The 26,190-nt window shown below is 36.9% G+C and overlaps 1 protein-coding gene across 1 annotated transcript in view; it reads right to left on the bottom strand.

Annotated features, from left to right (window-relative positions):
• The window catches only part of IRAG1 (inositol 1,4,5-triphosphate receptor associated 1), a 59,814-nt gene that overhangs the window by 13,480 nt on the left and 20,144 nt on the right, over positions 1-26,190 (bottom strand). The window contains exons 3-15 of the mRNA XM_038139691.1: positions 22,270-22,333; positions 19,192-19,269; positions 17,966-18,154; positions 12,927-13,027; positions 11,503-11,573; positions 9,320-9,493; positions 8,309-8,386; positions 7,798-7,847; positions 7,335-7,376; positions 6,170-6,760; positions 4,279-4,357; positions 1,737-1,857; positions 868-898 (exon numbers count right to left, since the gene is read on the bottom strand). Of these exons, the coding sequence (XP_037995619.1) occupies positions 868-898; positions 1,737-1,857; positions 4,279-4,357; positions 6,170-6,760; positions 7,335-7,376; positions 7,798-7,847; positions 8,309-8,386; positions 9,320-9,493; positions 11,503-11,573; positions 12,927-13,027; positions 17,966-18,034 (1,407 nt within the window). The 5' untranslated portion in view covers positions 18,035-18,154; positions 19,192-19,269; positions 22,270-22,333. The remainder of the gene's footprint in view (positions 1-867; positions 899-1,736; positions 1,858-4,278; positions 4,358-6,169; positions 6,761-7,334; positions 7,377-7,797; positions 7,848-8,308; positions 8,387-9,319; positions 9,494-11,502; positions 11,574-12,926; positions 13,028-17,965; positions 18,155-19,191; positions 19,270-22,269; positions 22,334-26,190) is intronic.

The following is a 26,190-nucleotide window of genomic DNA, read 5'->3' as shown; positions in this document are numbered from 1 at the left end:
GGATGTTTTTCTGGGAGCTCTGTAGGGCAGAGTCATAATGAAGGAAGCAGCCTAGCAGAAGCACCAGAATCACAATGGATCTGTTTTGTAGCTGGACTTCCTCCAAGGGTCCCCAAGGTTTTTAAACAGATAGTCAGTGCAGAGGAAGTCCAGGGATGAGCTCACCATGAGCATTGTTTTACCTAAGGGATAAACACCTACCCCTGAAGCCAGCAAAAGATTAAGTGCTAACATTTTTATTCTCTTGCACCCTGCTTTTAAAGATTGTTTCTTTCTTTACCAGAGTTTACTAATTTCTTAGGATTAACACTTTGCAAAGCACAAGGCACTAACAGCTCCGGCAGATTGCAGTGTTGTAAAAAAAGATCTTTTTCTTGACTGGTATGCGACTAAAAAAATACCAGAAACCAATGCTACAAGCTCAAGAGAGACCTGCAAACAAAATTATTGGCTTGTATTGAGAAAGAAAAAATTATGTAAACTAGCAGCAGGATATTATTAAAAAATGCCCCAAAGCTCATATTAGCTAATAAAAATGCAACTGAAATTTCTGAGTTTCTAGTCTTATTTAATCTCATTTTTTTTACTACTTTAGAATATTAAAAAGATTTCCAACGTGAATTTGTATTTCATTATGAACAACAAAAATGTTTTGCTTATTCTTACTCTGTTGTTTTACAATTTCTATTGCTTATATTTCACAAAATTGTTATTTTGATGGAGTTCAATATGTTGATATGTTGGGGTTTTTTTAAATGAGAAACATATTTTTGGAAAAAATTACCTCATTACCTCATTCTAATAAACATGCTTAGACTTTAAGTAACTTAAAAGTGGAACATATGTCTGAAACAACAACATACTTACCTCAACTTCTTTTTCAGTGAGTGGTGGGGAGCTAGAAATAAAAGTGAAAAAATTCACATTTTAATGAGTTTTTTCTCTAAAAACAAAGCTGTTCTAATACTTAATTGAACAGCAAAATTATGTTTGAGTTTCAAGAGTTTTCCACTACTTTTCTGTATTGATTACAATCAAGCAATGGTCTCTCAAGTTCTTCACCTTGTGCATTCATTTATATAAAAGAATGTATATAACAATTCCTTCCCCATAAATGTTAAATATTTATTTCACCTGCACAGAGAATCCTTACTGACAGTTCAGAAAACTGAAGGCTCTGTTGGTTTTGGCACATAACCATGTGGCTGAGTGGAGGAATCATTTTTGGCTGAATAAGTTTGGGATTCTTTTAATGTCTCAGAAAGTCCAAATCAGTGAATTCACAAGTGAGTCCTTCCACTACATTTGCAAAATAAGCTCAGTTACCCTAAAAAATTGTCACCTGCAGAAAAAGTGCAAAACTCTTACATGCCCAAATTCTACCATTGGAAAGCATCATCTGGCCTGATTTTCATGGGGGTAAGAAATAATATTTTCAATATGAGTACATATCTGCAGTAGCAGTCCTGGAAACCAGGAGTGGAAAAATCTGTATAAAAATCTACTTGCAGCATGCAATTAAGATTTAAGACTCTTATGTAGAACTCAAACTAATTTTAAAAGCTGGCCAGTTACTGGAAGCTGGTGCATTCCCCAGAATTTTTTAGTAAATCTATGTTGCACATTTTAAGATGCAACAATTTATCTCCCTATGAATGGAGGGAAGGGAAGTTGGCTGGAGACCATTAGCGTGCCTTCTCCTGGATGATGTGTTTCCACTTCTAATGAGCTTTTACCTTCCTGGAAGTGATTTGTGCACTCGCAGTTTTCGCAGCAATACATCAGGAATGCTGGGCATGACATCAGAGCTGTTCTTTGTCTCTTCCTCTTCAGTGGGGGAAGGGAGAGGTGAAGGACCTAAACACATTTTCAGGTTTAAAAAAATTCTGTTACTTGAAAAGTCACACATTCTTTTCTGGAATATTTTAGCTGAGATTTTGTAATAGAATGCTGTCATTTTCTAAGACTTTAAATGCCACCTGCCAAGATGAAGTGCAGTGTAATGTACCATACTACAGATTTTGTACACTATTTATTGTTATAAATTACATCATGTACCCGTTTGCACTGTATGTTCATTGAAAGAGGATATAAAGGTTACACTTATATTCTCTGATTCTGTTACTTTCATAAGGACCAAGACATGGCTAACACTTTTTTTTTAATAATTCATGTTACTTAGCTCCTGTATTTTCATTTTATTTAATTTTACATACATTAGTTCCCTTATCTTCCTTCTGTCTTACCAGAACTTCTCCTGTAGGAAAGGCAGATTCCCCAGTCTGAATTTCAGACTGGGGATGGAATCTTTGAACAGTTTTCCTGTTCATAAGTTTAAGAGAAAGTTTCTCAGACTTGCCATGTAATTAGTGTGTAAATCTGCAGAGCATTAACATGAAATATGGAACAGAATGGGAGATTCTTTCCAGCTACATTTTAGTTCTGTGCATTTGCTTTATATTAAAAAATCCCCGTATTTACTTAAGAACAGTCACAGGTATCCCCATAAAATCCAGCCTGACACCACAGTGTCTCCAGATTTAATGCATTCCACTTATCTAGTGTAGATGCAGAGCTGTGTTTACTCAGACGGTGACAGTAACTTGTCATTGATAAAAACCATGATGGAGACAGTGCATTGGATTCATAACAGTAATAATGAAGTATCTGACTATTTCCTATTGTTTCAGCAAAATTACCACTCCAGTTGAAAAGGTGGCTTCTATGACAATGTAAGGAAGTAGGTCTCCCTTACAAATTAACTAAGAATTTGACCCCTTGCTTGTTTTCCCCACTGAGGACAAGGAGCTGACCCTTAATGTTCTGGCTACCATTTAGATAACTTACTGGACTAGAAAAAGCTTGTGATACTCATCAGATCCATGTTGAGAAGCTGGATAAAATAATGCTTATCTTATTCACAATGTTTTCCTGAAGACTTTCAAATCTGTCCAAATTATGTAGCAGGCTGGTAAAATGGCAACTATTTTATAGTTTCAAACAGAGCCTGCTAAATAATTTTTGATAAATTATACATTAACAGAGTGACAGGAATAATATTATCATATCTAAGAATTCAAATATATAATCACTAAATATAGAGGACAAGAAGCCTTTTTCATCTTCATTCATTCACACTGAAAATGAGTCCATTTCCAGATATAACATGAAATGTAGTATCTCAACCTTCTCTCAGTGTAACAGGAACTCTAAGGCTCATGAGCTAGTCCCAGTGCAAATGCATGTAGCAAAATGTACAGTATTAAAAAAATTGAAATTTTCTTTGGATTAAATCTTGGACAATCAGTTTCAGCTCATTTCATAGTAACCATCTTCATTTCAGTCAATGTCACACTGAACAAGTTCTGAATTAACTACTTCCAAACAAATATATAGTTTTGGTTTAAATATTTTAGGTTGATATCTTTGGTTTAAATATTTTAGCTAAGCACTACTACTATTTAGTTCTTCCACATGTTGAATTATCCTCAGGTTCATATCCTTGATCTTTATTCTGAATCTTTTTAGATGCAGCTACAGGCATAAAATCTTTTTTGCTTGTGTTAGAGTAGAGAAAACATTTGGTGTCAGATTTCTTTTTCCTTATTTATGTAGTGTTTTAAGTCTTTTCCTTAAAGAAGCTGTTTCCTTTATTTTTTTTCTTTAAAAATCACAGAAATTGAGGTTAAAAAAATCCCACTTCTTGTGAGGCATATTTTTCCAATCCTCCAAACACCTCTATGACTCTTTTCTGGCCTTACATTTTCTCATTCACATTGACATGGAAATGCAGACCAGAAGTGAAAATGCTATTTCAATACCTGCCAAACATATTCTAAAATAATTTTTAAAAAGGAATAAAGCATCCCATCTCTTATTTATACTCCCAGGGATCAAATTCAACCTTGTGACCATAATATCTTGCAGAAGTTACATCCATTTAATCCACCACTGCTGAAATGTTTTTACAGAAAGTTACTGAAACTTCAGTCCTACAGCTATTAACTACAAGCCAGACTCCATTCCACATGTGCATGTTTCCCCTTGGTTATAATAATACCTACAGTATCTTCTTGATTCAAATCATCAAGAAATTGAGTTACTTTCCATTATTGCCCTCTCTTGTTCATCATTTATTATTGTTCTCCATGACTGCTTCAACTATTATTGCAATTGAAGTTGAAGCTTTTAAGACTTTTTCTCCTCGCCCCCACACAATAGCCGGTCATGAAAATCTGTATTTAACAAACATTCATTCCAGTTTTTATGATACTGCACCTTTTTCCTGTTCCACTGCTTCACTAAGTTCAGGAAGTTTAAGTCCAACTAAATTTTGATTTCTCATCAAAATATGCTCCTGTGAAGAGAAACAAAAACATTTCTAAGTAACTGAACTACAAATCTCAATTTAAATATCCCTGCCACATGCAAATAAAGCATTTACTTTAGTTATAAACATAATAGAGATATTTGCATTACATTACAGTCAAATGCTACATAACATGGATACTCATAAATTCACACACACTCTGGAATATGACATATTTCATATTTCCTACAGGCATTACTTAGAAAAATTCCTGGTCATGCAAACAAAGATTTGTGAAAAGTGCCCCTTATTCAAGTAGATATGTAGAGTTTTGGTAAGTGAGAGCTTTAGTAACTGACAATGAAAAAAGAAATTTTGGATGTAGCCACAGTAATAACTAAGTATCTCTGATAACACAAAAAATTCAGAAAATCCTACATATGAGACTTTGCCACTGACTTTATTAAGAGTGAAGCTTGGGATGCTTCATTATTACTGTGTTCTGCCTCTATTCCTTACAGGTAGGAAAAAATGCACTCTCAAGGATTAAACCTGGTTGTCTTATTTCTCCTTTTATCATCTCCTCATTTTCTTTCATATTCTCACATGTTTAAATTCACAAACACCTGTTTTTGTTTATGAGTAAACAATTCCTATTGGAGACAGAGCTCAAATCTTGCCTAACTGGAATTATAGATCATGTTGCAATAATTGTTTAACTCTCTTATTTGTGCTTAACAGCTTCTAGGTCATTCAAAATGATAGAATTAAAGAATTATAGAATGGCTTGGGTTGAAAGGGACCTTAAAAATCATCTGGTTACAAATCCCCTGCCATGGGCAGAGACACCTTCAACTATTCCAGGCTGCTCCAAGCCCCATCCAACCTTGCTTTGGACACTGCCCAGGATGGGGCAGCCACAGCTGTTCTGGGCAGCCTGTGCCAGGGCCTCACCACCCTCACAGGGAAGAATTTCTCCTGTAATTATATATGGCCCATGTGTCCCTATAATCAAAACTTCCAGTACATACACGCTAAGAATGTGTGTGTTATATCAACAGGAAAAGATGAATAATGAAGCTGCCATTCCCAAACAAAACAATGGGAATGAATTAACCAAAGTGCAGAATTTGAGGTCCTCACCTGTCAGCCTTATATTCATCTTAAAACATTAACTACTGAGGGTTAAGGAAAATATCCTTATTAGGCTGTTCAGAAAAGTACCTGCTGCTTTTTTTTTTTTTTTCTTTCAAAAGTCATTATTAGCAACAGAGACATAGTCACTGCTTTCTTTTGGTGGTTTATCATTTAATGAAATTTCTACCTTTTTTCATAGGGTTTAATTACTTACTACTTAGGACATTATTTAACAACAGATTATTCATTAAGAATCTAACAAATTTGCAGCAGGTTATAATTAGGAATTGTAAGTCTGGGCATGCTCTACATGCCCTTGCAGTCAGAGATGCCCAGTTCTACAGCTCTGAACACTTTGAAACACTTTCTGAAGAGGTTCAATAATCAACTAATCATTACAAACCCACTTCCTGTCCTCTGAGATCTTGCAAATGTAAACATGCAAGAGCACATGCATATGTACACCTTAAAGTACTGCAGTGCACTTGATGCATACCTGAAGAGAACTAAGAGTAATTCCATGGAATTTGCTTACAGGTTACAATTTAGTAAAGTTGCAAAGGAAAAACATGATACAATTCTGTATTGATTATGCTGAAACTGTTTCCCATTTTATCACTGTAAGCTTCTTGCAGTAATAAGAACAATGCTAAACATGTTGGAAGTTTAGTAGGGTATGAAAATGACTTTTTGTAACCGAATACAGCTGACGACAGGACTTACCTCTCTGAGCTTTGTCAGCTTCTGCATACGAACTGGCTGAACTTGGATTTGAAGGTCTTTGAATGCTTTTAACTGATTGCTGGATTTATTACCAGGAAAACTTTTATCTTCCTCAGATGGTAATTTTAAAGGGGTTTTCTCTTTCTGTCCAGGCTCCAAGCTATCCCAGGACACAGCCCGTAGTAGAGGAGGACGCAGTCCACACAGTTTAAATTCTGGTTTACATGGAACTTTATGGTCCCTCATTTCTGGAACAGGAATTTTTAGCTTTGAGTCCATATTTCCTATTCCTGGTACTGGTAGATGGGTTCTTAAAGGAACATCATTTTCTTTCACTTTCTTCAGGAATGATTTTCCAAGTTCATTTTCACAAACATTCATGCAAGTATTAAGAGACATTCTGCCACCATCACCTGCTGAAGGGGAGAATTTAGGTAAAGTATCCATATGTTTACGTGGATCAAAGTTTTCCTTTTGGTCTGAGAGCTTCTCTTTGGAGTTTTCAAAGCCAGCAGAACGAGGAACCAACCTTCCCTGAGAAATCTTTCTTTGATCATTCTGCCTTCGATCAATTAATCCTTTTGCAGCATTCTGAAAGGGACACACACATGAAACAGAGAATCAAGTCCAGATTCCTCTTTTCCCCTGCCCAAGGACAGATTTTCATTGTAAAAAGCCATTTCCTTTTCAGTGACATTTGCTTTTGAATATGGGCTGTTGACAAAAGAAATCATTTTAAAAAGACACTTAAGGAATATTGAATTTGGAATCCCCTCTCTGAACTTTTGAGTTAACCTCTCCCATTCCAGAGTCCATCACATCAACGCTCCTAAAGCCAAGCTCCTCAGCATGCTAATGTCATGGAAAGTCTAAACCACTGACATACACCAAAATGGCTATAGAGACATTTTTACTTTACTTATAAAGTTATTTAGTATATTGATTTTAATTGAGCTGGAGCAGGGTGCATGACAGCATGGAAAGATCAAATGGTAAGCCCACTGTCCTACACTTCTTTTGCAGGTGGTTAATAGTTTCTTAAAGCATTGTAATTTTCTTTTCACCCAGTGAACAATCTTTCAGCATTTTTAGTCCCATCAGTAAATCATATGTGTGCTAAAACAAATCAGCAGACTCTGTTCAGCTCTCAATGTGAAACTCTTACCTCTGCAGTTTGCCTGTCATCCTCTTTGACATTTCTGTTATTCTAGGGGAAAATTGAAAAAAATTGCTTACAAGGTTCTGTTTCACACCTATGCTACAAACATTAGATATAGATATTAATGGCTGAACTTTGAATCTCATGATTTTTACATTGCTTCTTGTATTTATTTATGAAACAACTTTAGGGATTAGCTTTTTCATAGATTAGAGTTATAGTGCATCTTTTTCTATTTTCTACACTTAACAAATCTTTATGATCTTTCACATCTTGTTACTTGATAGATTTCTGTCTTTAGACTAAATATTTATTTGTACCTTGCTGTACAGAGAAACTACCAGTAATCCAATTTTGGTCTATAAAATAGTATTCTAAACATACAATTTTTATCAGGGACTAAAAGGGCAGCATATTATAATATAGTACTGTAATAACCAGATTATTGCACAGACTATTCAGCTCTTACCTGCCCTGGAGATATTGACTCAATACCAGTGGTTGTGCATGCATCCAACCCTGAAAGATACACACATAATTAGGGCATATCCTGATATTTTGCTCAAAACTTTTACTACTATAGCATTAACAAACACATATGTGCACAGTTTCCAATATTCCATGAAGGACAAAAATTCAAATGTCAAAAATATTAATAAAAAAAAAAATCAAACACATGGCAAGTAAAAGATCATTAAATCTTCTAAAAAATGTTATTGATAAAATTTAGAACACAGAACATGTGAACTTGCAACACCACAGGAATAAAAATGTAATAAAAATATGTATATGCAAAAATACAATTTGTATGCATTCAGAGCTTTATCATATTCAGGACTAGATGCTTAAATCTACTCTTCTCAAAAAATACTAAACAAATTTTTGGTGAGCTTTTATAAGTTAAAGTTTGAGCCTGCAAATGATTGGGTTTGATGATGTTAGAGGTCTTTTTCTCCCTTAATGATTCACGATCATTTTACCTGACAGAAGTGGAAGAGTGAGAGAGTTGCTCCGAGATGTTATGGGTGAAACTTTAGGACTAAGAGTGAGGGAAACTGCTTCATTAGAACAAAGACATAAACAAAATGAAAAGGTGATTTGACTTTCTAGGCTTGTGCGTTCTGTATTTTTAGAATTCAGATGAGATTAAAACATCAGTATCATAGTCATGTGTTTGTCCAGACCCTGAGAAGTCATTTTAAGTTGTACTTGCCAATTTGGAGTTTAGAGCATGTCTCATGTCTTATACTTGTCAAAAATTGATAAATTTCTATTGATACAGGGAATTCCTGTTCTCCTCAGTTTTCTAATACTGCAAGCACTGAGGGGAGAAAGCACAAAACAAGATTCAAGAGGAATTTAGGGGGAAAAAAAGAGGTGATATATAGTTGTGAGGGTTTTTTTCCCTCCAGAGAGTGTCAGACCAATTGTAAGACAGAATTTTCTTTGAAATGGCACTTCAAAGCAAAATGAAAGTCCCATTTCATGGTAAAATGGCATTTTATTCCAGTTTTAAAACACTTCACATAGAAGGAAAAGTAATTTCAATTGACATTCTAGAACAAAACATTTTATTCTGCTGTTTTTAAAGGAGGATCAGGTCCATTTAGCTTAGTTTATGGCTATGTTCAGAATAAGAAGCAGTGTACTTGTGTCTGGAGGGGATGTTTTTTCAGCAGGATGAATTCTAGCCACTAGAATTTCATTTAAACAACAATTTGTGAGCATTTTTCACTTTTCAATAGAAATACTTCATGCTTTATTGTTACACTGCTTGAAGTGTAACTTTACACCATTTTACCCTGACACATCTGGGTACATGGATGGGTCATTTCTGTTTTTGTGGAACCTTGTAGAGGACATGAAGAATTCTGACCTTCAAATTAACCAAGTGTATGGCAAGAGCACCAATGTATAGATTACAGGAGATGCTGGCCTTTACAGACATTTGAAGGAGAATATAAAATCTGGTTTTCAGGATCTGCCCCTACCTGTGGGTGACTCTGAGAGGCTGCTTCTTGACTTTCTGCCTCTGCGTGTTAGGAACCTCTCACTCACTTTCTTTGCTTCCTCTAACAATTCAAGGTTCTTCTTTTTGTCTTCCTCTGATATTTTGACATCTGGCAGTGGATCATTCACCAGATCAATCACATGGCCACTGTTGTCTGTGTAGAAAATGTCAGAATTAGAGCTGGACCTTCCATTTCCAGGTAGATTGTGGCATGTGAGAGCAACAAGTTCAAGACGAAACATGTAAATTTACACCTATAAATTTAGCTTTGAGCTTGCATGTAACAAAAAATTAATGTCTGCTTATTCCTTATATTACAATCTCAAGTTTAGAGCAAGTCCTCAAAACCACAGGTAACCCACTAAGATCAGTTCACTGTTCTGGGAGTCGCCGCTATCAGGACGACTCCGAGATTGTGCTGAAAGTCTTTTTCCCAACCTGGTTGTCGAAGGAGGAGTCAGAACTCTTCGGCTGTAGTTCTCAAGGTTGTTTATTAATTGTTATCTAAAACATTTTCTGTCTGGCCTGCTGCGATCTGTTCAGCAGGTCAGCCAAAGGCACACTCCCCACCCACGAGGCTGGTGCTATCTTTTATACTAAAAACTACGCACTCGATACTTACAATTCTGTTCCAATACCTATCACCTATGTTAGACAGTGACTTTCTACTCTAAACCAATCTGAAAGTGCCAACATCACCCAAATCATGGAGGTTAGGAAGAAGAAAGAAGAAGGACAGGGCATGCCCTGATTCCTCCATCTTGGAGCCTCAGACCCCCACGTACAAAGTCCCAAACCCCCCTGTACAAAATCCCAAAATTTTTCTCTTCACCCTATGATCACTACTACTGTGCTATCTAAACTTTTGTGACCTTTAATTCTTCATACAAAGTTGGTAATTGGTTCCATGGGTCAAACTCAAAGCCACAGAGGTCTTCGGCTGCATGCCAGGGTCTCCAACCCCCCCTGCCAGGGCCCCAAAGCCCCCTGGACAGGGCCCGGATCATCCAGGAACGTCAGAGAGACATTCTGGGTTCTGACACACTGTGATCAAAAATTCTCTCAATATGTGAAACTGGCTTTTCCAGCTGTGTCTCCAATGCAGTTTCTCTCATTTCTAAATAAAAGTGCCATTGGATCCATTTCAACTAACAGCAATGGCATTTCTGTTGTAGACCGAGCTTCTTCATGGAATTTTCATATTCAGTTTTTCAAGGCTAAGAACCCACAAACTCACCCAGCAAAGATTTATGCACAATAATTTTAACAATTAATTTAACACTTCATTAATCTGTGGCATTTAACTTGGCTGAAAACACTAAACTTTGAGCATCAATTTTTACAATTCTCCAGCCTCTGATGAAGCAAAGAAGGTAGGCAGTTGTCAGAAAGGCCCTTTCTGTGTGAGTCAGTACAAATGGCTTTTATGAACATCTAAAGAACAGCTTGGATGAGGGGGAGGAAAGTCATCAGGTAATATGAGAAAAATATTTTAAAAATTGACAAGAGCCATTACAGAACCATCAGTTTTCAGAAAAGCTAAGGATGTAAGCAAGCAGCAAAAACTCAATGGTTTTTTGTTTGTGGGTATGGAGTTGTTTCACTATTGTTTTTTGATTGATTTTTTGGGAGGGAAGGAGAAGTTCTTTGGCTTTAATTTGCTTAAATTTAGTTCAATTTCAAGGATGTCAAAAACCATACATACAGATTGAATGTTATAAAGCAATCTATTTTCTGTGAAATATCTGCTTTGGTTTAAACTCAGATTTGTGTGTTGGAAGTTTGAGAGACAGACCTCCCATGACACTTTCCCTGTGCCAACAAAGGAGAAGCTCAAGGGTAGCAAAGCCAGTATTCTGTATTCTACAAGAAATAAAGCATGTATATGTTGAGCCTCCTAAAGATATTAAGCTAATGCACCAATTAACAACTTTCTGAAAGTAACAACGTGTATATTTCCTGAAATTGGTCTGCATGCACTTCACTTACAAACTCATGATCACAATTCAACATCCCAGCAGCATTCCCTGGGCATGCATTACACAGTGTGCTCAGAGAAAAAAAAAATTGTGGTCAATACAGTCAGACTCTCTAGATAGGCTTTCATTGCATCTCACATTTTCTGAGAATACATCCTAGCTGAAATGAATAATCACTTCTTACCAACAGAAGTCAGTGAACTTGTTGAATTCCTGGTGGCCCGGTTAGAATGTCTCCTATGAGGACTCCGAGGCCTAGAGAGAAAAGTGACCCAAAAAAATTATGAAGTATGGCACCAAAAAGAGGTCCTAATTACCTATTAAAAATTAATATTGAAAAGAAAGCCCTTTGATTTAAAAATGAAGACAAAAAGCCTTTATTGCAGTTCCTGTCACCTCCAAACAACTGGAAAATGGAGAAGACTGTAGAAAGAAGGAAAATTGCAGAAATTGATCTGACAGAGGAGTTCTAAAATTTGCAATTAATCTCATTCACTGTGAACCCGATTTCTTAGGAAAAATGCCTACATTTCTTTAGATTGTTACCATGACTTAAAAATCATATTAGAATGGCATATAGCAAAAAACCCCCCACAAAACCAAAAAACAAACAAACAAAAAAACCACCAAAAATCCCACAAAAAAGCAACCACCAACAAAAAAAAAAGAAACAAAAAAAAAAAGAAACAAAAAACCCAAAAAAAAAAAAAAAAAAAAAAAACAAAACAAAACAAAAAAACCAAAAAAAAACACCCAAAAACCAAAAGCCAGTCTTTCAGAATTATTACTGCTTCTTAAACTACATTTTATGGCTAATATAATTCCTTAGGCTCCCACATTGACATTTCCATAGGATCTTTCTAAACTGCAAACCAGGTAAAAGTCTCAAACAACTGCAGAAATGTAAATACTGATCCTGCAAATAATTCTGCTTTTGAAGGGCTGCATACAAATTCTGACTCCAAATTAATCTTGAAGTTTGGAGAAGCACACTTTTAAAAATACAAACAAATTATAGATTTACAAAATACATCTTTTGATATGTTTTCTCCCCATATTTTAAGTTTAGTGCCAGGTCAATAAAATTAAAAAAGCCCAGGTCAGAAAGTATGCTTTATCAGAGTAAATATAATAACTGAAAACTGAATTGAAGCTTTCAACTTCAAACAGGATTACTGTTTCTATTCGATGACTTACTTTCACATATGCTCAACCTCAAGGTGGTATTCTTGTCCCATCTATGTGAATGGGCCCAAAACTGCTTCAAACCCCACTGTATTACATTCAATACATTAATTTAATTTGTAATTAAATTAATTCAATAATTAATTAATTTGTAATACATTACAAATTAGCTATTTAAGTTGTCCAGCTCAATAAGTGGAGTTGCCAGGCAAGTTATTCTGTGTAACTCTACTCTTTTAGTCTCAGTTATATTCCTGTTCCTCCACCCTGCATCCCAAACACCATTCTCAAAATGCAAAGGCAATATGACAAAATCACAGATATATAGCCATATTATTTTCATACAACATACATTTCAGAGCAATGTTTTAGAAACACAGGCCCAGAAATTTATGGATGGATTGGTAATGTATTATACAGTACCTGTTAACCAGATTTTTATCAATTTCTACGTCTGGCGTGACAGCATTCTCTGGAAGAACAATAGAAGGTGTGCTGCATGTTGTCCCTTCAACAGTTGTGTCCTGAATGATGTGTGACAAATATAAAAATGTAGTTAAACAGAAATTCAAACCACTGAACATTGACTCTCTGTGTGGAAAATAATGTGTATTTCTCAATTTACCTAAAAAAGAAAAAGTAATTGAAATAAGATATAATTCGCAGTAATTTGACAAAAGAAACATGAATTAGAGGCCTAAACTTAAATTATTCAAAAGACATGAGGGAGACCTGGAATATCTGTTTTCTTTAAAAACTTTTAATGCATGCAAGCTGAATTCAATAAGCATGGAACTAATAAGAAAGCTTTAAAAGGGCAGATAGTCTGGTTTTCACACAGCAAACCATTCCTCTAGTGAAGTACATGTCCAAGGGTTTGGTGAATTTATGAGCTGAAGGCAAGAGTGAAAAGCAGCTCTGTATAACAGGGCTAAATTAAGCACACAAACCCTCCAAATGATAGTAATACATAACGAAATCTTGAATAAACACAGTATTAAGTGTACACATGATACCCAAAAAATAATGATACCCAGAAAATAATGTATAGTTATCTTGTTAGGAGCTCCACGTGGTTTTCCCTCAAATTACTTAGAAACAGATTTTTAAAACATATAATTTAAGTATTTAATAAAATAAAATATAATTTTTAAGTGCAAAAATAAACTGGCAAGCTGGTACTGAATATTAATATGTGCTTGCCTGCTTAAATATGCAACCTTGCCTCAAGAACTTCATCTCACACCTTCTGTATAATTATATCATTCAGCTGAAGAAAAGGAATCCGTTTCCTGTGAGATCTCACAAGTGGAGATGCATCAAGTTGGCATAAAGTAACGTGAATGTCTCATATGTTGTAAGAAAATTATTACTTCTGTCCCAAGTACTGTATTCACATTAAAACCAGAAAACAGCTGGAGGGAAAGGTTCCCAGCAGTGGCAGTGGACTGCTGTCAAGTGACTTGCAAAATTTAAAGAATAATTTGTAAATTCTCAAATCCTACTTGCTTCTGCTAGGCACTGATATATATGAGAGTTTTGTTTTAGTTTGTTATTTGGAGTCTACAAGTTTCTTGAAACTACATCCCAAAGCTTCACAAGAAATTTGTAGGGCAGGTAAGAAAAAGCTGTTGCACTAATCCAGGCATTAACAGAATGAAGCATATAATAAGTCTCAGTTTAGCAAGTCAGGTTTAGACTCTGGAAGTGTTCCAGGCCAGGCTGGGTGGAGCTCTGAGCTACCTGATCTAGTGGAAGGTGTCCCTGTCCGTAACAGGGCAGCTGGAGCTGGATGACCTTAAAGGTCCCTTCCATCCTAAGCCATTCTATTCCAGAAGGAAGCTGACTCTTACTTAACTGCTAGTGTCTGTCATTTACCATAGAAATCCTTGCAACATCTCTCCCAGGGCTGCATTTTATTCTTGTTGAAATCATGTATTTTCTGGTCAAGTCAAAGGATTCTAGAAGACTTAGGAAATGGGATAATATTAAAATACATAGCATAACCCCCTTCTACCTCTCAAAGGCAATGAAATATGCCTTGATTTGGACATCTGAGTTAGGATTCTTGATTCTACTGTAAATAGCATAATTTTTTTACTAAATTTTTTTCAAGCAGCTTCACACTTCCATACTTATAATTCTCACATGAACTTCCTTGGCAAGTTCACTTTGTCAGTCACAGGAGAGCAGGATGGGGAACATGCCAAAAAAACACTGTGAAGATTTAAATTTAGGAAAAATATCCTTACAATTCTGAAAATGTTAGAATCCCAAAGCATATGTGATTCAAATGCACAAGTGACATTTTATGACAATAGCTTGAAAGCAATTTTTAGTAATATCCTTGAAAATGTTAAAAAGTGACAATATATTTTGTCAATGACAAAACTCAGGTGACTCCCCTGCTTGTAGGACAAAGCAGCTGAATACACATTGAATACACATGCATGGTGTTTATATAATCTCATGACTGCCAGAAAGCAAAAACTTCTGAATGATGTAACATCAGCCTTGAAGTCACTCAAGCCCATTTTAGGACTCTAAAAACAGCTCATTAAAAAAAAAAAAAAAAAAAAGAGTTTGCAGTCAAGGCTAGATCAGGTCAGGTAGAAAACATTAATCCTGGTCAGCAGCTATAGGAGTTCAGCATCTACACAAGTGAAACCTCATGGCCCCGTTGTCCAAACCTGCATTGTCCAGGAGAGGGGCAGGAATAGCCAGAGCAGGAAGCTCTTTGCAGGGCCAGCTGGCTCCAATCAAAAGGAATTGTTACAGACTGAGGAGTGCTCAGGCTGCTCTGCACAGCCCTTGGAAGAGAAGCTTTAACAGGAAGCTGAAGCTGCCTCACAACAGTGCAGTGTTGTACAACTGCACAGAGATGTCACAGAAGATTTCCATCACCACCTTATTTGTGTGCCTTTAACTCTGCTCCCTTGAGAGCTTCCAGACCCATCTGCTCCTCAACTATTCCCAACAGTTGCCTCATCTCCTACTACCAGTAGTTTCCTGCTACACAAGTCTTCCCTTCCTTTTTATCCAAAGCCCTCCCTCCCACAAAAATTAGGGTAAAACTGACTCCACCTCTGTGGCTCAGGTGGGAACTGCTCCATAAGGGTGACCAGGAGCCATCCAGACTTGAAAGCAGACATGTGGAGGGCTGAGAGGGTGGCACAGGCAGTTTGGTCCATAACAGAACAGCCACAAGGATCAGGGATGGAAGTAGAACATCCAGACATTCTGGCTGTTAAGTTCTACCAGGCCCTCACTAAGCATACAGAGAATGTGCTTTTGAAATGTTTGTAATCCAGACAAATTCAGATGATTTTTTACATTAATGGAATGGTGAGGGGAGAAGAAATACAAAGATACACTGCTGAAAGACCTGCCATGCCAGACAGTCAGGTGACAGAGCTTTACTGTAAAACACCTGAATTCTTTAAAGCACTAGGGGGAAAAAACCAAAACAAAAAACCAGGAAACAGAAAACCCTCTGCCACCTGGCCATATTCTGAGATAATTAATGAAAAGTCTGGACTGAACTTCAGAAAAACCCAAGCTGCTGTAAGAAATACTGAAATGAAAACCCACATTTGTTTTCTCAAAATGAATTTGAGACCTAGAATACAGGTCTTCCCATCATGACCATACTTGAAGCATGCAGAAAGCTACATGTGATGTAAGGTTCATTTTCTTTTTTCAGAACTGTTTTGCAATTTGTGTGCATTTGGGCATGCAGGGAAAAGGTGGGGAAGAATCTCCCAAAACAGAACAAGGAAGTTGTTAGACACCAGAGAGCACTCTAAATGAGATGAAATTCCAGACTTGGAAAATTTTGTTGAGTGACAGAAAACAAATTCACCAGCTTTTAGCTCCTTCTGATGCCCTCTCCTTGCTTGCAAGTCCTTATCTCTCAATAGCTGTTTTACTTAGAGTGACTTACAGTCATGCTGTAGGACTTGACCTGGAGCAAGAGCCAAGAGTGACAACAGCTACAAACAAATTCAAATTTTCACAACACTGGCTAGTGGCAAACCTTAAGTAGGCTTATGAGCAGTGTGTTGGTTGAAATCACTCTACTGCAATTTTTTCCTAAAAATAATCACTTATCTAAAATGAAGCATTTTGCACAGTGAACCGATTAATGAACTATCACATTACCACAGTTCATTTAAGACCTACATCTAAAAGGCCTGGAAAATGTATTAAAAATTTAATGCTTTTATAATAAGAGGTTGGAAATTTTCATTTCTCCCACTTGACAAGCACATTCGGGATTAGAATCACTGATGTCTGCTAGATTTTCATATTTTTCATCTCTGGGTATGTTTTATACAGCAAGTCTTTTGTACTAAAACACTTTTCACATAGGTCAGTTAAAAAACCCCAATAAAATCTTCTTCACCTAATAGATGTTATCAGATGGTAGTCTTGATGAACTTGTATCCAAATGGGGTGTTTATCTTAAGGCAGGAAATTAACACTCAGCACCATGTGCAGCTTAGATGGAAAGCAGGACAAATCAGTGCAGAGCTCGCTGCTGACAGTATTTTCCAACAACGTTAAAGTAGCGGATGTTTTCACCAAAAATCTGGAATGTAGTGTCCCCAAAGCCAATGACAGTGTCACATCTTTAACTGAGGATGTGCCAGACTATAAATCCTCTCTTTCCTTACACCAGATTGCATAAAAATTAATGATGTGGATAACCTGTGATTTCTTAATCACAGTAAAGTTCTTTACTTCAGCTGAGCTAACAACTGAAAAAAAAATCTAACCTCAGTTTATTAAAGCATAAAGCTAGTTTTTGCTTGTGGTATAGATTACTGAAAATAGGGAAGACTCATCTCTTATTGATTTTTCATATTTATCTGGAATGAAAACATGTCAAGACATGTCAATGCCACACAAATTTGAAGCAAACTGACAAAATGCCTGAGGAACACCCACCTGCCTCTGTATAGTTCCAGTGTATGTTCATCTGCTGCTGTGGCAAATAAAGTATTGAGAAAGACTGCAAACCAAAAAAGCCCATTTCCATCTTTCACACACACAAGTTGCATAACATCCTCTATATCTGTAAAAGCAACACTAGTTGTTGAAGTGCAAGCCTAAATTCTGTTCTCAAAGTTTAAAGTTTTCTTTAATAACATCAGAAAGGTCATTTTTGGACAGCTTTGATATATGTCTGTCTGTTCTGAACCATTTATAAGCCTCCAGTTCAAAATGATAAACAACTGCTTGAGCAATTTAAGTTCCCATCCCTCAGGCTAGAAAATATTTGAGGAACTCTAAGGATTTCAAGTGAAGGATCATTCATAGTTTCATCAATTAAGCAAAACACCCTAATACAGAGCAACAAATAGATTTGATTTTATAAACCCCTAAATATACACAAACTTGTTTCAGCCTCAGGTTTCCAGCAAGTGTCAGAAAACACCTTTGTAAGTAAGACAGCTTACTTTGGCTGGAGGAGAGCTGTTGTGCTGGGCCTCTTTTGCTTGTCCCTTGTCTTCAGGTAAGGTTGGCATGGTGGGCAGCGTGAAGCACGTGGAGCTGCAAGGTTGACTAAGAGGACCATGCACTGCTGGCAGTATCTGTTTCAAGTTAGCTTGAAGGCATAAGCTCTGGGAGGCCTCGTGATCTGCAGGCTGGGTTAGACGCCAAAAATACAAATCAAATCCATTTAAAACTCTATGCTCAAAAACTGAGATCACTTTGCAATAACAAACAGTATTAAGGTTTAAATTAAAAATGTTATCTTGTGTTTCACTAACTAAAGCTTTCAAGGTCAAGTATAACTTAGCAAACACATTCAAAACAGAACCCTCTGTTCTTCTTTCTATTTCCACCTCTTTCCTCCATTTTACAATTTTCATTTTGTCACTATGATGTGACCAAACTGCCTTTTCTAAATATCCTCTAAGAAGTAAACAGCATCCTGTTATCATATCCTGGATATCACAGAACAGCAGAACGGTTCAGGTTGGAAGGGACCACAGGGGTCATCTGGTCCAACCTCCATGCTCAAGCTGGGACATCCCAGAGCTCATGGAACAGAATTGCATCCAGAAAGTTCTTGAACATCTCCAGTGAGGGAGACTCCACAGCCTCTCTGGACAATCTGTTCCAGCGCACAATCATCTGCACAGAAGTTTTTTCTCATGCTCATGTGGAACTTCCTGTGCATCAGTTTCTGCCCTTGCCTCTTGTCCTAATGTTCAGGACCACCGAGCAGAGTCTGGATCCATCCTCTGACACTTCCCTCCAGATACTGACAGACATGGCTAGGGTCCCTTCTCAGTCATCTCTTCCACAGTATGCCTTTTAGTAACTAATAGGCTTAATGCTACAGAGCATGATCTCAGAGGACCAAAACTGGAACCCTAGAAGGTGGCACTTCTCCTTTGAGCAAGGTTAATTGTGAAAAGACTTGGTGTACCTCTGCACAAGACAACAAGGTGCAAGACACTTCCAAAGCAAAACAGCAGAAATGCCCAAAGAGGGGGAAGAAAAAAAATCACTACCTATTAGCAAAAATGAGAAAATTCTCATTATTAGTATCAAGGGGAGGCAATGCATTCACAAGGGTAACATCAGCAGGAAAGCCTGAACCAAAGTCTGAGGATCAGCAGTGCAAAGCACAAATCAGTCCTTAGGGTGGCAGTGGATGGGTTGCAATACTTACTGTGACACCTGCCCAGGAATCAGGGAGCTGTCCTCATCAGTGTCCTCACGAATGCATCACTGCACTCCCCGGCGGTGCCTGCAGGTCACACACACACAGCTGAGGCCACCTGGTGCACACACTGTGTCTCCACTAGGAACTGCTGACTACTGCATTGGAAATTAACCTGCTACAGTTTTCCCTTCCATTTCAGGGGTGGACAAAGAAATGTATTCAGGAACACGTTGCTTTATTGAGGTTGCCAATTACATTTGTCAAAATACAGCTGTTGCTTTAAAATAAAAGTAAAAAGAGGCAAAACCATTCACAAGAAACACTGAAGCAGTCTCAGTAGTGACTAGTGCCTCACCTCAGCTCTCACAGAAGAAAATCTGTGTTTTAAAACCTACAGAATGTGTGAAAACTTGGGAATATAGAAGCAGCTAAGACCTATGCTTTTATTATGCTCGTTTCACATTATGTTGGAAACTTAATTTTCTCTTTCACTAGAAGAGGAATACAAGGCCATCTCACATGATAATGCAGAATGAATATGTTGTAAAAATGATCCTACACAAGTATTGGTGAGTTCAGGAAAAAGTAATTATATCATTGCAGTTCCTTGACAACACTGAAAAAGATGCAGCACATGTGACACTATTATGAAGACCAAGAAACAGACTGTTTTTGAACAATGGGAATAAAGATTTTTCAGAGCAGTGCATGCTCTAGGTACAGCATGTTTCAAGCTTTTCTAGACATTTTTGTACCTGTTACAGGTAGCTTTCTAACTCTACAAAAGTAAGTGGTAGTTCATGTTTGTATCATGATTTTACCCACCTTTGACTTCAAACAAAAGTAGAGGAAACTTTCTATTAATAAAATCTCTAAAAATTGCTATTAAGGCAAAATAATTAAAGTCCCTAATAGGATGGAAAAGACATATTTATGATTATGTACATTTTAATAAAACGACAGATTAGACAGATACTGAACATCTGTATGTTTCAACAATTAAGTTTTTTTGTATCAAACCCAGTCGCTGACTATCAGCAACACATGAAGCTGAGATGGAAACAAGGTAACTAAAAAAGTGACACAGACTTGATCTTCATCTCTGTAACAAAATCCCGGCCTCCTACACAATTTCAGAGTTTGCAAGAACTCCAATTCAAATTAAAAAAAAAAAAAAAGAAGACAGAGAAAATATAAATCTAGCTCTTTATCTAATCCCTCTTAGTGTTTCCCTTATGAATTTATTATGGTTCTGATACATTCAACCCAATACTGGGCCTGAAAATTCAGGAATGTTTCAAGTCATGGCCAAAGCATGCTTGCAGTCCTACATGGAATTATAGAAGCTATTGCACCAAAGTGGTTTATTCCCAGTCTAAATTTCTTCTAGTTCTTAGCACATACTAAACTTAAAGTAATGGAACTTATCTTGAAACAAGAAAAAGCTATTAAGCACATCAAGTTTCAGTTCATTTTTCAGATTTAAAAAGCAAAAAAAACTTTGAAAGAAAAAGAAATAAATCAGCAGGCTTGTCTAAGAATAGAAAGGGACAAATCCCAAGCTGTGTTGTCCTAGAGATGCAGCACAGAAAGTACAGCCAAAGGAAAACAGAGGGTAGAAAGATGAATTTATGCCACCTTAACAACCCCCAGATTTGGAGTGGACTGAGTTCAGGCTGTCTCTGACACAATTAGAACCCTACTCTGATTTCCTTACAGAGATATCTTGCAAATAGGAATAAGCTTCAAATCTCTGCGCCGATCAGTAGGAAAATTTCTTCTTCTGACTTTCCATTTTTTCCTAGTACCGCTCCAGAAAACCCCAGTGCTGAGGACTATATTGGAGCAGTGAAAGCTTACACATAATTATTCATATTCTTAGGCTTCTTGAATCAAATACCATCTTTGTGCACCTTGACTGCATTGCTGCAGTCCACTACACTGCCAAAGTGAGGGGTACTGCATTTTGGTATTTCAGTATAAGGATGTAGTTCAATTAATAAACTGTATTCTTTAGAACTCCATGTTTATTAACTTTCAGTCTAAAAGCTTAATTTTAACCTGTGCAGTGTTCTTTAAGTCAGTAGCTGATATTTTTTAAAGACTATGATGCTTACCCAGCACAAACATTGTATATTGTACATGCAAGTGGATATACCATGCTTTGCAAGGAGTTCTGCCATTTTCTGATCAGTTACTGCCTTCTGTACTGGTAGGAAAGGCAAAGGTTTAGAAAAGATTTAGAAACCTAAATATTAGCGAATAAATGTTCTTCCATCACTGCTGAAGTGACCTTATGCCCCTTTAGCTGGGCAATGAAAACAGCCCCAGTAAATGTCACATGGAATCAAAATGCACAGAAACAGGGGGCTTTGTGAAAACACTCTACAAGAATTTGAGGAGCTTATCTGCATCTCAGAAATGTAGATAGAAGATAAAGAAATATCCTCGGAAAATTTATGTCACTGGAAGGTACATTTTTTTCTTTTTCAGCAGCACATTAGGGCAGAGTGCAGCCTTGGAGCTTACAGAAAGTCACACCTCTATTTACAAAACCAGTTGATATCCTTACTGAACCCTGAGCTAGAGTATGGAGAGCTTGACCAGCCTGCTTCTAAGCCTGGCTCACCTGCCAGCCTTTGGAATCATGCTCCCATTAGCTTTGCCAGCTTTGTCTCCTTCCCACAAGAACAAACATGTTTCAGTCAAAGAAGGAATGATGTTAACAATATGTGCAATTCAGTGAGGGACCAACTGAAACACCTGTAATTATTCGCCCTGAAGACAATGAAAAGAGAAATTAAAAATACACCTGCACCTTAAAAACAGATAAGGTGCATGAACACATACTAGCATCCTAGGCACTGAGATAATTTCAAGATCCTCTTATTTCTATTCTTATTTCTTTTTTTTCTTCATTGATCAAGTCCTCTCTGGCCTGCCTCTATCTTATCAAAGGATGTAATTAGATTATTTTAGTGTTTCATCAAAGTAAACGATCTCCCCTAAAACTCCATTCTTTCAGAAACAACAAAAGCTTCAAAATTATCTTTTAAAATTAAATACTTGTAGAGACTAACTCACATGTCACAGGTAGAGTGGATGCGGGTGAAGATCTACAATTTCAGTATGCACGAGCCTTGTGCACCTACAAAATGAGTTAAAAAAACAAACAAATTACCTATCCAATTCACCAAATTCTGCTCATTCCCACACTAAGAGGAGACAATCTAAAGAAAAAAAAAGAGTAAGAAAAAGAAATAAGAGAGAGAATGTAGTGCTTTTAACATGTTGGTCTGTTATTATAAACTTACTGCTTAAAATAGTTAGGAAAAAAATTATACCCTGAGCTCAAATTTGTAGTCAGATACAGATCAGTGAATGCAGAGAACTTTCTTTTACCACTGTGTAGGCTTAGAGTACAAGCTCCAGGAAATGGAGATCTGGGAGCTCTATTCCATAAAAGGGAAAAGTATTTAGAGGCCCTTGGCTTTCAGTGTGTTCTCTCTGCAACTTATTTTACCATAGCAGAGAAAGTTAAGTATAATCAGTTAACTTCCCCTGGCTGAGTCACGGCTGAGCCATGTCAGCAAGGGCTCAGAGAAAGGTGCTTTATTCCATCCCCACTGATAGCTGGGCACCTGACCCCAAATGCTCTGTCACATCTTAACGAGGGAACACAAAAAAAGAGCAGAAATAACCACTTAAGAAAGCGTTTTATTAATATTTCTTGACCTCATGCTGCCTGTGGCCAAGTCTCATTTGTCAAAACAGGAGCTGCTTGCTCATGGTGCAGCAGCTGAGCTGCACAATTCTGAGTGGCTTTTTGTAACTTTCTTTTTTGTCCTGCAAAGTGGTTGTGAAATGTTACCAAATTAAAAAGGTACCTTTTTGGGCTCCTTTTTGCATAGCTGTAAAGTTATATGGAATTCATGTAACATTTTGAATTAGGTTTTGCAGCTTTGAAGTACTTAAGACACAGTAAACTTCCTTCAAAAAAAGTCTGAGAAAAACAGGGTGTTTTTCTTATGTTTGTACCAAAAAAGTGTTTTCAAAGACAAAGCACGATTATAGCTTAAGGTACACAGTTTGTTGGCATACATTAACTATCCCCCAAAATTTTAAAAACCCAAAACCACAACACAATAAAACAAACAAACCCCCTAAAACCAGATCCAGAATATCTTAATAGAAACACTTTGAAATTTTGCATTAGGACTCCAAGATCTTTGTATAATAGGAACATTCACTGGGAAAAGGAAAAAGAATCCTACAACTGAAGCTGACTCATGTACATTCTTGCCCTTTGTGACAAAAGGTCCTACATGGAAACTGGAAGACATTTTCTTTATTGTCTGCAACACAGGAAAAAAGTTGACTAGTAGTTTCCTATTGCATCTGATTTTTATGACAAGAGTGGTTTTTCATGTTAAATACTCAAGTTTGCAAGATATTAAGATCCTGCTTCAGCCAATTTACCAAACCCCAGGACAAAAATAAGGCACCTCTGTGATAACCTTAATGAGATCCAGCCACACCAACATCCATAGAACTGCTCAAGGTAAAACCTGGAAGACAAAATGGTGTTTCTGTTTGTAGGACACAGAACAATTCCACTGGGGCATGCAGTGTATATGCTGCCACTGTGTGAATCCAAAAGATCTATTCTCATTCTGAGATTAATTCCTGACTATTGAGATTCCTGAGTGACTTCAATAATACTTCTTAATCAGAACACTTCAGGTTGCAGCCTCAGAGACAAGGGTTAAATGTGAATAATTTTATCACAAAAATATTTTAAAGGAAGAAACTAGAGAAAGCTGAAGGAAAATACAATTTCTAAAAAACTCCCCTCAAACTCAGTGGTTACAGACTTCCTTGGAACTACAAGCTACACATGTAGGACTTGATTTACAGAGCAGCATGACAGGAAAGAATCTCCTTTTCTGCTTCCTGTTTTCCTCATAGCTCAGGAAAACATATAACTGGATGGTTTTCAATATTCTGCTTGAATGAGAGAAAGGAAAAGTTATGTCAGGCAGAAAGTAAAATGTTTTGATGCATGCCAAGCCTGATAGGAATCCTGGGAGAATATCTCCAATAACTGGTAGTTATGACATTGTTAAGACTGAAAACCAAAAGGTTGGGGGGGTGAAAGGTGATGATGTTTCATGATCAACAAGACCAACCCCTACAACAAGGCATTTGGTTTGATTATGTATCAAAAGTTTACATCGGAGTTTAAGGAAATCTGAAAACTAATTCCAAAAGGGTTTAGAGGAAAATTTATTCTTGGAGTTCTGCACTTAACTCCTAGAGGATCCATTCTGGTCCTGGCTTTAGCTTTTCCTTGGTACATTAAGAGAAAAAGGAATTGGATCTATTTCACTTACAGACAATGATTTTAACATAGCTAATGGAAATTTAAGACTTACTAAAAGATCATAACTGTGTTCGAAAATAGCACTTTTCTTTCTGTAAAATGTCAGCTTCATTTGTTTTAGCAATGTTTTTACAGTTTTTGTTTTGTTAGCAGTCAGTGTTTAGATTTACTTCTCTTGCAGCAAAGCATCTGAAGGAGTGGCTTACAATGACTTTTTTTGCCTTGCAAGAATTCTAGGCTGAATTTTATGCTGCAGACAATCATCCAACAGATGAAGAATGTACATATTTTAGAAACACTGAGGAGCAGTATTTCACCAGCTTTTTAGACTAGTAGACCCAGGTTTTTAAAAAAAGGTATTTCTTTTAAGGAAAGCCTATTTTAGACAGCCAAAAAATTCCCAATTCCAATTCATTTTTTTTAGGGGCAAGTAGGAGTCAATGTTGCACGAATCCAACTTTTATAAATTATGCAGGTTTGGATACAGATTTTTTATTTTCAGGGGTTGTTTTATCTAACACTAAAAAAAAATATAAGGAAATGAGGTTATAAGCAGCACAACCTCCCTGTGAAAACAAACGGTTTTAAGAATTGCATACAAGTTCAGAAAAAAACCCCATGCTCTGGTTCACTTGTAGTTTTTATCCATTCTGGGGCTTTTCTTTGAACAAATACTCTTGAGACAGAAATGGTAATTTTATCTGGTTAAGTCTGTACCTAAGATACTGGACTCAGCTCTCTTATAAGAATGATGTCTTATTGACCTAATATTTTTTTTCCATCAGTGGACTTTCAGCTGGAAAAGGAAGAAGACAACAAAAAGCACTGCTCAGCCAGGTGGCCTCTAGGAAACCAGTTGAGATGAACTTTAGGGTACTTTAAAATAAAATTTAAAAATATATATGTAGTGAAAAAGATGGTACATGTGATATTAAGGAAGAATGACTCCCTGATTTATTCAGTATTATGCATAAGAATTCAGCCAACAGTAGCAAATCTGATGATCAGAAGACTGTCAGATCCCAATGCATAGTTGCTGTACTTCTTAACTTGCAGATTATTTTTTATAGACTTTAAGGAAATGCAGCTTAAAGGAAGAATGTGAATAGAGAGTGGGAGGATATTTGGCATGGAGAATAAGGATTTCTAAGCATGAGGAACAGCATATAAGAAAGTGTGAAGGTAAGAGTGGGAGAATAGTACACTTGGTGTCATGCAGGAGGGTAGTTCAAAACAAACCCAGAGCTAGGAAGTACCTGGAAAAAAAGTCTATTACAACATAAAGGCAGTGAACTTACAACAGGATATAATTTCAACTTATTTTTATTTATGTGAGTAAAAAATGTTGCTCTCTTGCTCCTCCTAGACAACTACCTATTTAAAAGTAGAATTGTTTAGGAGGCAGTGCCAGTCCCATTGTGTGGTGCTGAAGGACCCCTCTGACGCAGGATCTGTGCACTGATGAGTCTCCCAACAGAAATTGCACCATTCAGAATACCAGGAGATAATACCACCCAACATGCTTTTGCCAAAATGTGCATCATGTACTCAGTCACACAGCCACTTGGGTTTCTTTCTTCTACTCCTTCTCACAGATTTGGAGAAGCCTAGATATGTTTCTG

This window comes from Motacilla alba, chromosome 5 (genome assembly GCF_015832195.1).
Source record: "Motacilla alba alba isolate MOTALB_02 chromosome 5, Motacilla_alba_V1.0_pri, whole genome shotgun sequence".
Lineage (NCBI taxonomy): Eukaryota > Metazoa > Chordata > Aves > Passeriformes > Motacillidae > Motacilla > Motacilla alba.
Note: the sequence above shows the minus strand (reverse complement) of the source record. Positions and strands in the feature narration are given on the sequence as shown.